Below are 14,625 nucleotides of genomic sequence, written 5' to 3'. Positions count from 1 at the left end.
GTTGTAGTTTTTTTTTTTTTTTTTTAGATAATTTACTATTATGAATGTGAAACCTAACCGACAAAATAAATGGACTGATAACAAAAACTTTGTGTTTGCATTATCATAATTATTAAATTTAAATTTAATTCTGAACTGGTTCAGATTGACACGTGTGTGTTCAGTGACGTGTGTCATGGGGTCATAGTTCACCGGAAGCGGTTGGCTGCTGCCGGGAGACGGAACAATATCAAAACCTTGAGAATCATCGTAAAGTTTGCAAGTTGATCATTTGTATCATTTTTTTATGGATGAAGGGTTCGTTTTTTGTTCCGTTCAATTGGATCGATGTAAAGATGTCTGTATCACCTTGAGAGGAGCGCTTAAAACTGACTTTAAACCCGGAAGTGGAGCAAAGCAGCAGGTGTTAGCTTAGCCGCTAACACACTTTATCTCTTCTAAATCCCAAATGAGGGAGCGATTTTGTGTTTAAACCCTGATCTCACGCGCATGCTGCACGGTTAAATCACAGATTGAGCCTGTCATGCGTGTCAGTGCTGAGGCGCGTTGTTTATCGGCTGTGAGCTGGGCGAGATGTAAGATCAGTGTGATACACAGTTCCAGCTGTCAGATGCTCCTCACTCTCATCTGATCAGTGTGATACTGATTCAATTGGTCAGTCACTCTGATCTTCTCGGTTTATTCTGGTAAGTCTTCTCAGTTTAAAAATAAAATTATAAATCAGTAAATATGTGTACTATAATGGTATTATTTAATTGTCTTACTCGCCAATGATACAGGTGCTGGTCATACAATTAGAATATCATCAAAAAATTTAAAACTGTCATTCAAAAAGTGAAACGTGTATATCATATGCATTCATTACACAAAGCCTGATATATTTCAAATGTTTATTTTAATTTGGATGATTATAACATGATTATAATCCCAAATTCAGTATCTCAGAAAATTAGAATATTGTGAAAAGGTGCAGTATTGAAGACACCTGGTGCCACACTCTAATCAGCTATTTACTGTAATTCCTCAAATAAAAAACGGTAGTCAAATAAACGCCGGGCCTCTTATAGTGGCTGGGGGCATGGTCAACACGGACAAATAAAGGCCGGGGGAAAATTGTGCAGCAGAGCCAGAAAACGAACGTACACGCCTGCACTGCATGTGCACTGGCGGAGCATTTCTCGTTCTCGAGTCAAGAACCAGTTGCATCGGTTTTCGGATCACCAGTACACTGAACTGAGAACCGTTTCTGTTGGATGCGTCCGATTCGAGAACCGAGGAGCTGATGATACTGCACATGTGTGATTCAGTTTGAAGCAGACTGACACACAGAGCGTCTGAACCGAACTGATTCTTTTGGTGATTGATTCTGAACTGATTCTGTGCTAATGTTATGATCTCTGTCCACTGGAACACTATCACTTTTAATTTAAAATGGGTTATTTAAAACAATTACTTATCAAACAGATGGAATTAGAAATAAAGGCCTGCCTCTAATAATAGCCTGCTTCAAATAAGGCCTGTTACCTTCTGAAGTTCAGGTAAATAAAGGCCCCAGCTTTTATTTGAGGAATTACGGTAACTCAAAACACCTGCAAAGGCCTTTAAATGGTCTCTCAGTCTAGTTCTGTAGGCTACACAATCATGGGAAAGATTGCTGACTTCACAGTTGTCCAAAAGACGACCATTGACACCTTGCACAAGGAGGGCAAAAGAGGCTTGCTGTTCACAAAGCTCTGTGTCCAAGCATATTAATAGAGAGGCAAAGGGAAGGAAAAGATGTGGTAGAAAAAAAGTGTACAAGCAATAGGGATAACCGCACCCTGGAGAGGATTGTGAAACAAAACCCATTCAAAAATGTGGGGGAGATTCACAAAGAGTGGACTGCAGCTGGAGTAAGTGCTTCAAGAACCACTATGCACTGATGTATGCGAGACATGGGTTTCAGCTGTCACATTCCTTGTGTCAAGCCACTCTTGAAAAACAGACCGCGTCAGAAGCGTCTTGCCTAGGCTAAAGACAAAAAGGACTGGACTGCTGCTGAGTGGTCCAAAGTTACGTTCTCTGATGAAAGTAAATTTTGCATTTCCTTTGGAAATCAGGGTCCCAGAGTCTGGAGGAAGAAAGGAGAGGCACACAATCCACGTTGCTTGAGGTCAGTGTAAATTTTCCACAGTCATTGATGGTTTGGGGTGCCATGTCATCTGCTGGTGTTGGTCAACTGTGTTTTCTGAGGTCCAGCCGTATACCAGGAAGTTTTAGAGCACTTCATGCTTCCTGCTGCTAACCAACTTTATGGAGATGCAGATTTAATTTTCCAACTGGACTTGGCACCTGCACACAGTGCCAAAGCTACTAGTACCTGGTGTAAGGACCACGGTATCCCTGTTCTTAATCGGCCAGCAAACTCGTCTGACCCTATCGCATTTTCCTCTTCACAATACCCCATAGATTTTCTATGGTGGGGTATTGTGAAGAGGAAGATGCGATATGCCAAACCCAAGAATGCAGCTGAGGAGAGCTGAAGGCCGCTATTAAAGCAACCTGGGCTCTCATAACACCTGAGCAGTGCCACAGACTGATCGACTCCATGCCACGCCGCATTGCTGCAGTAATTCAGGCAAAATGAGCCCCAACTAAGTATTGAGTGCTGTACATGCTCATACTTTTCATGTTCATACTTTTCAGTTGGCCAAGATTTCTAAAAATCCTTTCTTTTTATTGGTCTTAAGTAATATTCAAATTTTCTGAGATACTGAATTTGGGATTTTCCTCAGTTGTCAGTTATAATCACCAAAATTAAAAGAAGTAAACGTTTGAAATATATAAATCTCTGCGTAATGAATGCATATAATATACAAGTTTCACTATTTGAATGGAATTAGTAAAATAAATCAACTTTTCGATGATACTGTATTCTAATTATATGACCAGCACCTGTATATAAATTATATCGTTTATGTATATATGTCAGTACCATGGTGTATATTAAATGTATCACAATTATTGTGTCATACTACCACTGCTGCATCAGAGGATATTTCTCTAATCTAAATGTTTGCGTAAGCAACAACAGAAATACAAGTTTTGAATTATAAGCATGTTTATATGCACAAAAACTAATTGGAAAAGTGTTTCTCAGTATAAGACACTGAACCATACAAAATCAAGCATGTTAAAGAATAAACCAAGCAAAGAATAAACTAAGAAAATTTGACTGACAGGCGATCCCATATAAATGTATTTTTATGAAATTGATTTATCAAAAACAACAAGAAAATTTTAGTGAAGACCATTTTGTTAATTTTAGTGCAGACTCTTTTGTTTTCCAGTCCAACCCTCTACTTCATGTCATGTTAGAGTACAGACATTAATGAGCAATGGTTCACCCAGAAATGAAAATATACTCACCCTCAGGCCATCCAAGATGAAGTGGAGTTTGTTTCTTCATTGAAACAGATCAGACTCAATGACTGGATATTGATCTTATGTAGACAGTGAAGTTAAAATATGTAAGTTCAGATTGAGGATGGATTGTTTTGAATTTCAGGAGCCTGCAGACATCATGAGTGGTAAATTTGGGCTTGGGAATTACAGCTCGAGGAAGCACATCTCCATATCTGTGCCCTCATCCACAGAGGTCATGTCACCTCATATTAAATCGGTGGAGGAGCTCCGAGTGCTGGGAATCAATCTGAACAGCTTCAACACACCAACACAGTTCTTCATCTGTGTGGCTGGAGTCTTCCTCTTTTACCTCATCTATGGCTACCTGCAGGTGCGGTCTGACCCATTACTCCATTTGTGATCGTTGGCTTTATATTTGTGTCTGCGGTGATGCTAAACTCATGTTTTATATGTGGCATTACTAACTTGTTAGTCTCTGTGTTTTCAGGAGCTGATATTCTCAGTGGAGGGCTTTAAGCCATTTGGCTGGTATCTGACTTTAGTACAGTTTGGATTTTACTCCTTGTTTGGTTTGGTGGAGTTGCAGCTTACTCAGGATAAGAGGAGAAGGTAACTTTTAGGACCAATTGCAAAATAACCCTGTTAAAATAGAAAGTGTTTTGTTGTTGTAGGTTTTTTTTTCCTTGAGGATTTTACTTTTTGTTTTTTTTGCTACCAGCTGCAGTATCGAGTGCATTTACATGCACGTTCTTAAGCCGATTATGCTTAATAAGCCGACAACCCACGTGGTTTTGTTAACGCAGTAACCTTTTTTCTCTTATCGGACTAAGGTCATAAACAGCATAAATATAAACTAGTTGTCACAGGTAGTTTTTTTTGCCTCTTACCCTGATTTTGTGCGGCATGTAAACGCTTAATCTGCTTTCTGTCAGTCTATTGAAGTGTGCATGTGTGTCCTTAGTGCAGATTTAAATGCATCCAGGCAGAGTGGTCATTTCACAGTAAAGAAAGAAGCAAAAACATGACACAAACTCTTTCATGACCCCAATAGATATGTGTTCTCATCTTGTGAAGTAGAAGTGGTTCAGTCAAAATGCTGCATTTGTAACTTCAAGAGAGTATTAAATATGACGTTAGCATTGTATGCAAGCTTTAACATCGCAAACTGACAACATATGGAATACTCTGAGACAGATACACAAGTGATTAGCTATGTTTTTACATTACTACAGGGAAATAATCTGGCCTGATTTGGTGAGCATGTAAACGTGCCCATTGATATTGATACCTCTATACCTCTAAATGGATTTTCTTGTCAATTTCTGGGGATAACATTTTATTTATTAGCAATTTCAGATCATTAAAGTTATAACAACTTTTATTTTACATTAACGTAAAACTAGTATTCACAAAATAGGAAAACAACTTAATGGAATGCCTCTTCTTTTTGTCCTTTCTTTTTCAGGATACCATGGAAAACCTACATGATCATCGCATTTTTAACAGTTGGGACCATGGGCCTATCCAACACTTCTTTAGGATACTTGAACTACCCTACACAAGTCATATTTAAGTGCTGCAAACTCATTCCTGTCATGATCGGAGGAGTTTTTATACAAGGTACAACAGATCATATGCTTGATAAGATAGAGCAAGTGTAAATATATTTTCTAGTCTATATTTTCATTTTGTAATGCCGCTGATGTTGTTGTTTTTTTATTTTATTTTATTTTTATTCTTTTTTTAATATCAGTTATTTGTAATAGAGCAAACACTGTCTAACTGTGTTTACACTGGACACGAGAGATGTCGTGCCAAACCCAGCTGATCTAAAAGTCTGTCTAAACTAGGGCATCGATGACGTCGACGCAAAAAATATGTTGACGCAAAATATGCGCATCTATGCGTCGACCTGTTTTTATGTCTCTAAAAAACGTTTGCAAAACATTTACCTTATGTGCGCTGAATATACGCGATGGCCGGATCAACATTCTGTCCAACGTTATATAACCAATCCAGGGGTTTTTCTGTATTGATCTTTTTTTTTTGGCGGCTGTCAAAGCCTTATTTGATCGGTGAGTGATGTAGAATAGAAAGAGAGCCCCGGCTGCGCGCACACTCACAGTCTTCAAACTACACGTGCGCTGTCTTGCTCTCTCTCTCTCTCTCTCTCTCGCTCCCTTGTGCATATTAACCAAAATCATTAGACAAGATAGAAAAAGGGCGGAACGCCAAAGTTTCACGTGGAGCATTCGGAGATTTTTTTTTCACCATGACAGGCTGCTGGCTCCCACTGTCAATTTGTATTTTTATTTTTTGCGGAAAAGCACTCTCTGTATTAGCTTAAAGCCCTCAAGTTTACATTGGTTACTGTATTCTTTCAATTGCTCTAAACAAGTATTTTGGGTGACCTTTTTTATTGAATGCTAGACATCAAGTTGTTGTTATTTTCATCTGAAAGAAGAACTTAGGCCCTATGTGTTCAGTAAGCTTGTTTCAGTAAGCTATGTGTTTTCAAGGCTTCAAGGTTTTATTGAATGCTATCTCTATACAAGTGCAAAGTAATGCATTCTTAGTCAGTCTTTTATTTTGTAATTTTAAGAGCAATAAACATATATTGCAATGTTAAGGAATTCATGTTGTTTTTTCATTCAGATATGTAAATCAACATGTATAAATTGTTAGTAGTCAGTTAATGGGGAGATAATCGAAATCAAATCAGTCTGAAAAAATGCATTGTTAGATTAATCGATGCATCGAATAAATAATCCCTAGATTAATCGTTTAAAAAATAATCGTTTATCCCAGCCCTAGACACTACAGTTGCAAATCATCTGAATGTAGAGTCTGTACATTTCCTCATAAATAGAACGAGGCATCATTTTACTGATGGGGATCGTGTCGCATCACGCTGCATCCAGTGTAGACAACATCACTGGATTCTATTGTCTTTTGTTGGATCTCGCCACTCGTGTCCGGTGTAGCAATGGGATAGGCAAGGCAGGCAAACCGTTGGCCGACCATTTAAACCAACAGGGAATGTTAATATTAATAGCTATAACACACAGCAACATCTCTAATCCTAGAGACGCTCAGGCCCTAGCTGGCCCATGTCCGACAGCTTATTAGAATTACCGGCCCAAGTCTGTTTCGTGGAGAAGTGATTATATGGAAAAGTGATTATATTTAGTTTTGTTGTTTGACAAAGTTAATTTAGAAAAAACTTTTGGAGCATTTTTTTTCGTTAAATATACGTTTTTGTTTTTATTAAATAAAGACCAATCTGCCGGCGGCAGACAGTGTGCATATTGTTTGACCAATTTAGCCTTATCAAATCATTATGACTTGCCTAAATTAAAATCTATAGATCTAAAACAGTTCAATCATATAACAATGTTTAAATGTTAAACCTAGATAAATGTGCGCTATATCCACTAGTTTGTGCAGAGAGTGCAAGCTAAAGTGCGCTTTGCAGATCATGGAGACGCCAACAAGCCCACTTGCATTTTTTTTTCAGTGGATACACTGTAATTTTTGCTCATAAAGGTAAGATTAATACAACAACTGTAAAGGGTCTACTTTATTTGTGTGCACTCACACTATCAACAAAACGCTGTGCTTTATAAAATAAAGAAAACCAAGATGAACTTCCTGCCGTCTCGTCTTGAACAGGAGCATGTCACAAAAATTAACCAAAACTCAGTGAATACATGCCTCACAGACATGAGAAATATATCTATAGAAAGGTTTAAATTATTACTTAAAGAGTTAAAACAAATAAAAAAACAAAAACACTGGTTATGCTTTTGCCTCCTCAGCCACCATTTTCAAACGGGTGCAGGCATCTTCGTGGTGCTGTAGATTAGAAAATGGATGATCTGGAGCGGAGCAGAATAAGGGACCCAAACTTTTTTAATCCTTTTTATATGGAAGTTGAGCTTGCGCAACTTAGGAATAAACTAAAAAAAAATGTTTGCGCACACATACATAAACACGCACGTTAAACATAAAAAAAAGAGGACAAATCTATCAGGCAGCCTGAAGCGCAAAAAAAGAGGAGGAAACAGAACAATGATAAGCATAGGCACTAATTTATATTTCTGCCCTAACTATTCCACACCAAGCCAAATATAAAACATTCTTTTCATCATTGTTTCCATGAGCAAATAATAACATTCCCATTTTTAGCAGCCTAATTAATTAAAAATGCTAAATATTTTTTTCTCCATTCGATATTGTGCTGGATATGTTAGGCTACACAAAATATATTATTTGTGTCTCGCAAAGATAAATGCACAGATTACAAATACACAACAAAACATTCTTTCCATGAGCTTTGCCGCAACTCCTTCACTTGTTGATATACATAAAATACAATAAATACCTATTTAGAACAGGCACTTAATTCAAATAACTATTAGGCTAAATAATGAAATAAATGACGAGATCACTGACAGAAATCAATATGAAAATGCTAACAAAGATGTATCTGTAATTTTTATTTATTTATTTATTTATTTATTTTATACAATTGAAAGGTACTCTTCAGTTGTTTCTTCAGTCAGTCATGTGAGTGTAGTGGTTGATGGGCTTCTGGCAACATCAATTCCAGGAGAAAAGACAATTTTATAGATGTTGAGTGCATGTTTGAGCATGCATATCTGAGTGAGAGAGAACGTGTGTCATGTTTTGTACATTATATACTGTTAAATGTGTTTTGTAAACATTTCATATATTGTATAATTATATCACTAGGTAACAAAGATTAAAAAAAAAAAAAAAAAAAAAAAACTTTTAGAAGGGCCTCACTGATTATTTTTGCCTGGGTCCCCACTTCATGTAGGTACGCCTTTGGTTATAGCCCTGCTTGTTTTTAATGTTTTAATGAAATATCTGTATTGACTGTATTATCATATCGTCGTATAATTTACTGCCATGCAAGCCCCAAAAGTAAAGCTTGGCAAGCCACGCAATGAGTAACACTGCTGTAGGTTGCTTTTTTGACGGGTGTGCTTGAGCTGCCGCGGTCTTGTTCGTTTTGTAGGGCTAAACATCTCTCTCACTCAAGGATTTTTTTTTTTTTTTTTTTCGTGTGTGTGTTTGTGTGTGTGTGCAGGTTTGTAAGTTTCTGTGATCAGGTCCCTTGTTCGTATGCTTAAAGAATCATTGGGCAGTGTTGTGGAGTTCTTCACTTTTCTTATGCAAGAAGTGGATTGTAGTTTTGATATCCCAAACAAGAAAGAATGAAACCAGCTGAACAGCTCTCCCCTCTCTTTTTATGGGGATATTTTTTTTTCTTCTTCTCTGGAATCATAGCCCTTGTGTCCCCTGAGGCTGGTGTGTAAGATCAGTGGGACGTTGGTTGAGGATGCGCTCAAAATGCCAACCCATCAAAGCTGAACGGAATCATCACCCCCATCCCCATGGCAGCTACCTGTTCGAGAAAAGTCTTCGACTTTATTTTATTTTTTTCTGGTCTTTGCATTTTCATGTCCAACCTCAAACTCATTCTCCTCACATGCTTGCTTGTGATGAGTTGAAGAGTCCAGCAGAAAAAGACAAAAACTCCTTCTCTCTCTTCAACATCAGTTTACCGTTGAACTTGTTGAAAGATCTTTTTAAAGCCAACCTGCAGCCAGAAATCAAAGGACCCAGACGATAAGGCCCTCAGCTTAGTAGAAGATCACATCCATGTTTATGCCACTTTTGTGACATGTTTTGAGTTGATCCATGTCAGAGTTTCTTGATTGAGCTTGTTGATGTTGTTTGTTTTTAGGGAAACGCTACAATGTTGCAGATGTGTCTGCTGCTCTGTGCATGAGTCTTGGTCTGATCTGGTTTACACTGGCAGACAGCAAGATTGCCCCAAACTTCGATGTAACAGGTACAGGACTGCTTCTTCGTCTGTCTGTTGATTATAGTTGTTCCAAAATCTAGTGAGATGTCTTGCTAAGAAGAATCTAATGTATGCATAAGAATGCATTAGAATTAAATGTAATTGAAATGTAATGGTTGTTTGTTGTTTCTAGGGGTAGTTCTCATATCTCTGGCCCTCTGTGCGGATGCTGCTATTGGAAATGTGCAGGAAAAAGCCATGAAAATCCATAACGGAACCAATTCAGAGATGGTACAAATTATTATTATTACTATATAAGACCATCATAATATGGTTTGTTTCTCTTGTGTGCAGGAGTATTATTCATTGTTGTCCATGTGTTGCAGGTTTTATATTCCTATTCTATAGGTTTTGTGTATATTTTGCTGGGGCTGCTGTCTGTTCGGGGGCTTGGACCTGCTGTTTCTTTCTGTTCTCAGGTTGGTTTTAACACACATATATTTTACAGTACACATTATTTTGGAATTCCAAAACATATCAAAGTATTATAATTTAAATTTTGCACTAAAACAGTTATGGCAATTTTTTCTTCCTCCTTCGGACTCTTTTTATCAGGCTCTTCTTGATGCTCTACCTTTAAGACTAGGGTTACCCTGACGCTAAATATAATCTGTTGTGACTGGTTATCTGTTTATCTTGAACACTATCATTTAGGGTCAGACATTAACTTGTCCATTAATATTTGCACCCTATAATTAATTTTGGACATTATTATTATTATTATTATTATTATTATTATTATTATTATTATTATTATTATTATTATTATTTTATGATTGCCATATTAAATGCATCTGTATTGTATTTTATGTAAAATATCTAAATTTAAAAAAATTACTTTAGAATACTTCAGAATGTTACCAGTTTTATCACCAATAAAATGATATAATCAACAAAAAGTCATCTTTACTTTGGAACAGAAGCTGATGGCATGCTTATTTACATCGAAATGTAATGTTCAATCTACACTTTTCATTCATTTTCATAATTCACTTTAATCATGACAGTAGATTTTATGTTATTGTCCAGGGCCATATCCCCCATCAATAATTTAGGGTGAATTTTTGTGGCATTTTTACCCCAAGTCCCTGGGACAATATTTATTTATATATTAATTTATTTGTTTGTTTGTTGAAAAATAAAAATGAAGAAAGCTAATTACAAATAATAGAACAAAAAATTAATCAAATTGTTATTGTGAAATTTGTATATTATAAGTTGTATTATAAAACTATTATTTAATGATTACATGTCAATTATTTATGTATTTATTTAAATTATTATATTATATTGAATACATATTTTATTTTACAGTACAGTAGTATTACAAAAGTAGTATGTTTCTTATTTTTAGATTTTATTGAATAATCACAATAAAAATCACAATTATAATGTGTTATTATTTTTTATTAAATGTTTGATTTCTACAGTGCTGTGGTATTATTACAGTAGTAGTAATTTGTATTTATTAATGATAACAGTAAATATAATTATAATAACTAGTTATTTTATATTAAATGGCTCAAAAAGTAAAAATATGGCCTATGAGGAATATTGTTCAATGTTGCCCAAATCATTCAGCGCTAAATTTATGTATTATTATTTTATTTTATTTTATTTTATTTTATTTTATTGTCTATGCAGGTGTACTTCCCTACAAAATCACCCAAATCATTCTACGATGATTAATTATTTCCAAATGGAAATCCCTTCATTTTTTTTTTTATATTGCAATATAGTGTCAGTATTTTTACCCCCAGTATCACAAAGCCCTTGTGTTGATATAAAAATGCGTTCATAAGTTATTGAACTCATGGTTGTGATTGCTTTTCTAATTGGTACATCCCTTGCAGCAACATAATTTTCATATTTATTGGTAGTTCATATCAGCTGACCCAAATAAAAACTAGAACCACAAAGCTGTGATGGAAATCTAATAATAATGTTTACCAATGCACAAGACTCTTTAATTTCATAGGAACAGGAACTAGAAGTTTCACATGACATGGGCCTTTAAAATACTGTATTTTTTTATATCTAAATACATTCTGTCCTTAAAACTGTGTTTTACTCATTCAGCATCCAGTGACAACATACGGTTACGCATTCTTTTTTTCACTAACGGGATATTTTGGGATTTCATTCGTCCTGGCTCTGATAAAACTGTATGGAGCACTGGTTGCTGTCACAGGTAAGATACGTTTTGGGATGATTAGTCAAATTTAGTAAATAAAGAAAGTGAATGAATGCCCTAACTTTTTTTCTCCTCTCTGCAGTGACTACAGGAAGAAAAGCCATGACTATCGTGTTGTCATTTCTGTTCTTTTCAAAACCTTTCACTTTTCAGTAAGTAAATAAGAATCTCTTTAAACACAATATGAAACTACTTTCGTAACATATTGAGGTGTATTTCCAAATGCAACAATGCTGAGGAAATATAACTGGATTTTATCCATCAGCGTTTAATTGGGACAGTTTTAAAGGTTATTGGTCCATCTTCTACTCACCCTTGAAGCGTCCTAGGTGTATTTGACTCTTTCAGAATAATCCAATCGAAGTTATATTAAAAACTGTCCTTGCTCTTCCAAGCATTTCAATGGGGGTAAGCGAGTGTTTGTTGTCAACAGTGTTTGTTGTCAGAAGTAGTGTAGTAAAAAAGCGCATCTGTAATAAAATGTCCCTCACATGGCTCCGGGGGGGGGGGGGGGGGGGGGATAAATAAAGGCTCCTTGAAGTGAATCCATGCATTTTTGTAAGATAAATATCCAGATTTCAAACGTAATAAAAGGATATTGGGGTTTCTCAGTGCTGTGTGGTTAGTGACGAGCGCGGAGAGAGAGCAAAACAAATGTTGGTCACGAATTAGATGCACAAAACCAGGATTTTTTAAGAAAAACGTTGGATGATTTTGAAATAAGCCAAGAGGAGATTGGTTTTCCTTTGCTAAAATAAGGAAACGTTGCTCCTACATTTCCCAGAGGCACACATGTGACACATACGTCTTCCATCTTCCACCTGCACATCTTCCGGTTCCCAACAGTTAGCAGAAGTGGGAAAAAAAGTGTTTATTACATTTGAAATCTGGATATTTATTTTACAAAAACGCATGGATTTGCTACGGGGCCCTTAATTCGCTCTCTGGAGCCATGTGAGGGATGATTTATTACAGAGACGCACAGTTTATTTCACGTCTTCTGAACTGTTGATAAAAAAAACACCCGCTTACCCCATTGAAAGGCTTGGAAGAGCAAGGACAATTTTTTATATAACTTTGATTAAATTATTCTGAAAGAGGAAAGTCACATACACCTAGGATGCTTCGAGGGAGAGTAGAAGATGGACGAATTTTCATTTTTGGGTGAACTAACCCTTTAATGTCATGTTGAGTGTCGGTTATACTAATGACATATTTCTGATTTGTTGAGAATAACTTACAATGGTTCTTTCGCAGGTACCTCTGGGGTGGTCTTCTGGTGGTTTTTGGCATCTTCCTTAATGTTTACAGCAAAAACAAAGACAAAATGAAGCTTCCGTCCTTAGCAGAGCTCAGAAAACGAATGCTCAGCGGGAGGAAAGTGCGTCTGCTGTCTCAGGAAGTGTAGGAGGATGAACTCAAAAGTTTAACTAATGGGCTTCTTCTACGTCTTACATCAGCTGATGCTCAGGTGTGGTTTGGAGTCCAAGAAGAGTCCATTCAGCACGCATGGAGTGTGGGGACTGTTTGAATCAAAGGGACCTTAAACTAGAACCAAAAAAAGAAAAGCTTTGCACTGGACCAAGGTGGAAAATGATGATGGAAATGGATTCAGTAGAAACGTTCCAAGTCCAATTGAATGTTGTCCTGATGGAAGCCAGTGACATTTTAATAGAATACTTTCATCTGCATGTGCCGTAAAGTAACGGCAACAGCTTACATTCAAGCCAGGACACTATTTTTTAAGTTAACTGCAATTGCACAGGTGAAAAGAACTCAATGATGTCTGTTTAAAGGGCTGACATTAAGAAAAGGGTCAAACTTATCAGCTGCCATATTTGCTAACCATTTGTTTGGTGAAAGGGTGGCAGTTTTTACATTAAAAACAAACTGGGAAGTTGATTTAGACAGTGTGGAGTGTTTTCATGAATAATGGCGTCTCTTATCCATTGGCTCCAGCATGGAGTGTTGAAAGGCTGCCAAGCACTCCCTCGGATGTTTGGCCCTGCGATCGCCCAGGGCCTGTTTGATTAGTAATCCTGGAATAAGATAGCCCCAGAAAGAAAACAAACACTGTGCACAGGGCTTGGCTTTAGACCTAATTTAGTTGAGCAGAACATCACGTGTGTGTGTGTGTGCGTGTGTGTGTGCGTGTGTGTGTGTGCGTGTGTGTGTGTTCGTGTGTGTGTGCGTGTGTGTGTGCGTGTGTGTGTGCGTGTGTGTGTGCGCGTGTGTGTGTGCCAAGTGTGCAACACTTTCAAAGCCTCAGGGATATGATTATTGTGCAGTTGTTGCCACCCTCTCCCTTAGAGACACTGGCAGTTATAAAACATTAGCACAGATACTGTACACAAAGAACTAGCTGCTCTCTGACTCATTCAGATTTCCTGAACAGAAAATCATCATCTTTAATACTGACCACTTATCACAAATTTGTATTTATGAAAATGGATGTAATGCTTCAAGCATTTCAATTCATTAAATATAAATATTAAATACTTCTATACTTAAATACTTATATATTATGCTTCACACAAACATTACGTTTTAAAATTTCTGTTTTACATGCATATGTCCATGTCTATATTCCATATAAATCCATATTTATAAATCCATATGTCCTGAATCCATATGTTTTAAGAGTTTTCAGTAGAATGCAAATCATCTTTAAGCAAGGGGCAGTTGAGGCCTAAAGGTTAGAGAGTTAGACTTGTAACCTGAAGGTTGTGGGTTCGAGTATCAGTACCGGCAGGATTTGTAGGTGGGGGGAGTGAATGAACAGTGTTCTTTTCCACCTTTAGTACCCATGGGAAATTACTTGAAATTTTGGTCATGCTTGCCTACTATTTCTGATGAAGTTCATCTGGCACTGGAGATGAACATCTGTGAGAACATCTTTTCTCGTGTTCGTGCTCTGATGTCCAGCTGGCAGTGCAGCTTATCCGGGTCATTCTATAGTGCTGCACTGACAGCCGCAGCAGTGAGTCTTCTGTCTCTGAGTTCTGTGTTTCTTTCAGTGGTCTAATGATGACAACCACAATGATGTTAGCATGCTAAATTATAGAGTACCATTGGTAAATCACAGTTTCATAAAAATGTTCTCTTTTTTTTTTCTTCTTTTTTTTTTAAT

At 36.8% G+C, this 14,625-nt stretch overlaps 1 protein-coding gene across 2 annotated transcripts; it reads left to right on the top strand.

The window, feature by feature from the left end:
- Positions 1-206: 206 nt before the first annotated feature.
- Positions 207-13,397, top strand: LOC127946073 (adenosine 3'-phospho 5'-phosphosulfate transporter 2). Of its 2 annotated transcripts, XM_052542387.1 has the most exons (11): positions 207-686; positions 2,100-2,152; positions 3,548-3,775; positions 3,893-4,014; positions 4,871-5,025; positions 9,182-9,289; positions 9,435-9,532; positions 9,628-9,720; positions 11,381-11,492; positions 11,578-11,647; positions 12,753-13,397. In XM_052542387.1, exons 3-11 carry the CDS (start codon positions 3,563-3,565, stop codon positions 12,901-12,903), a joined length of 1,122 nt encoding a protein of 373 aa, XP_052398347.1. In that variant the 5' UTR covers positions 207-686; positions 2,100-2,152; positions 3,548-3,562; the 3' UTR covers positions 12,904-13,397. The 2 variants fall into 2 exon arrangements, with proteins under 2 accessions (XP_052398347.1, XP_052398346.1); XM_052542386.1 differs by lacking the exon at positions 2,100-2,152 and having other exon boundaries at positions 209-686.
- Positions 13,398-14,625: the final 1,228 nt, after the last annotated feature.

Source organism: Carassius gibelio, chromosome A24 (genome assembly GCF_023724105.1).
Source record: "Carassius gibelio isolate Cgi1373 ecotype wild population from Czech Republic chromosome A24, carGib1.2-hapl.c, whole genome shotgun sequence".
NCBI classification, from domain to species: domain Eukaryota; kingdom Metazoa; phylum Chordata; class Actinopteri; order Cypriniformes; family Cyprinidae; genus Carassius; species Carassius gibelio.
This window is presented reverse-complemented; position numbering and strand designations above follow the sequence as displayed.

Bases quoted from the DNA above. Each gene is read 5' to 3' on its own strand.
- LOC127946073 (XM_052542387.1), top strand. From the start codon at position 3,563: ATGAGTGGTAAATTTGGGCTTGGGAATTACAGCTCGAGGAAGCACATC. The intron at 5,026-9,181 runs GTACAACAGATC...GTTTGTTTTTAG, and splicing joins CGGAGGAGTTTTTATACAAG to GGAAACGCTACAATGTTGCA. The intron at 9,533-9,627 runs GTACAAATTATT...CATGTGTTGCAG, and splicing joins ACGGAACCAATTCAGAGATG to GTTTTATATTCCTATTCTAT.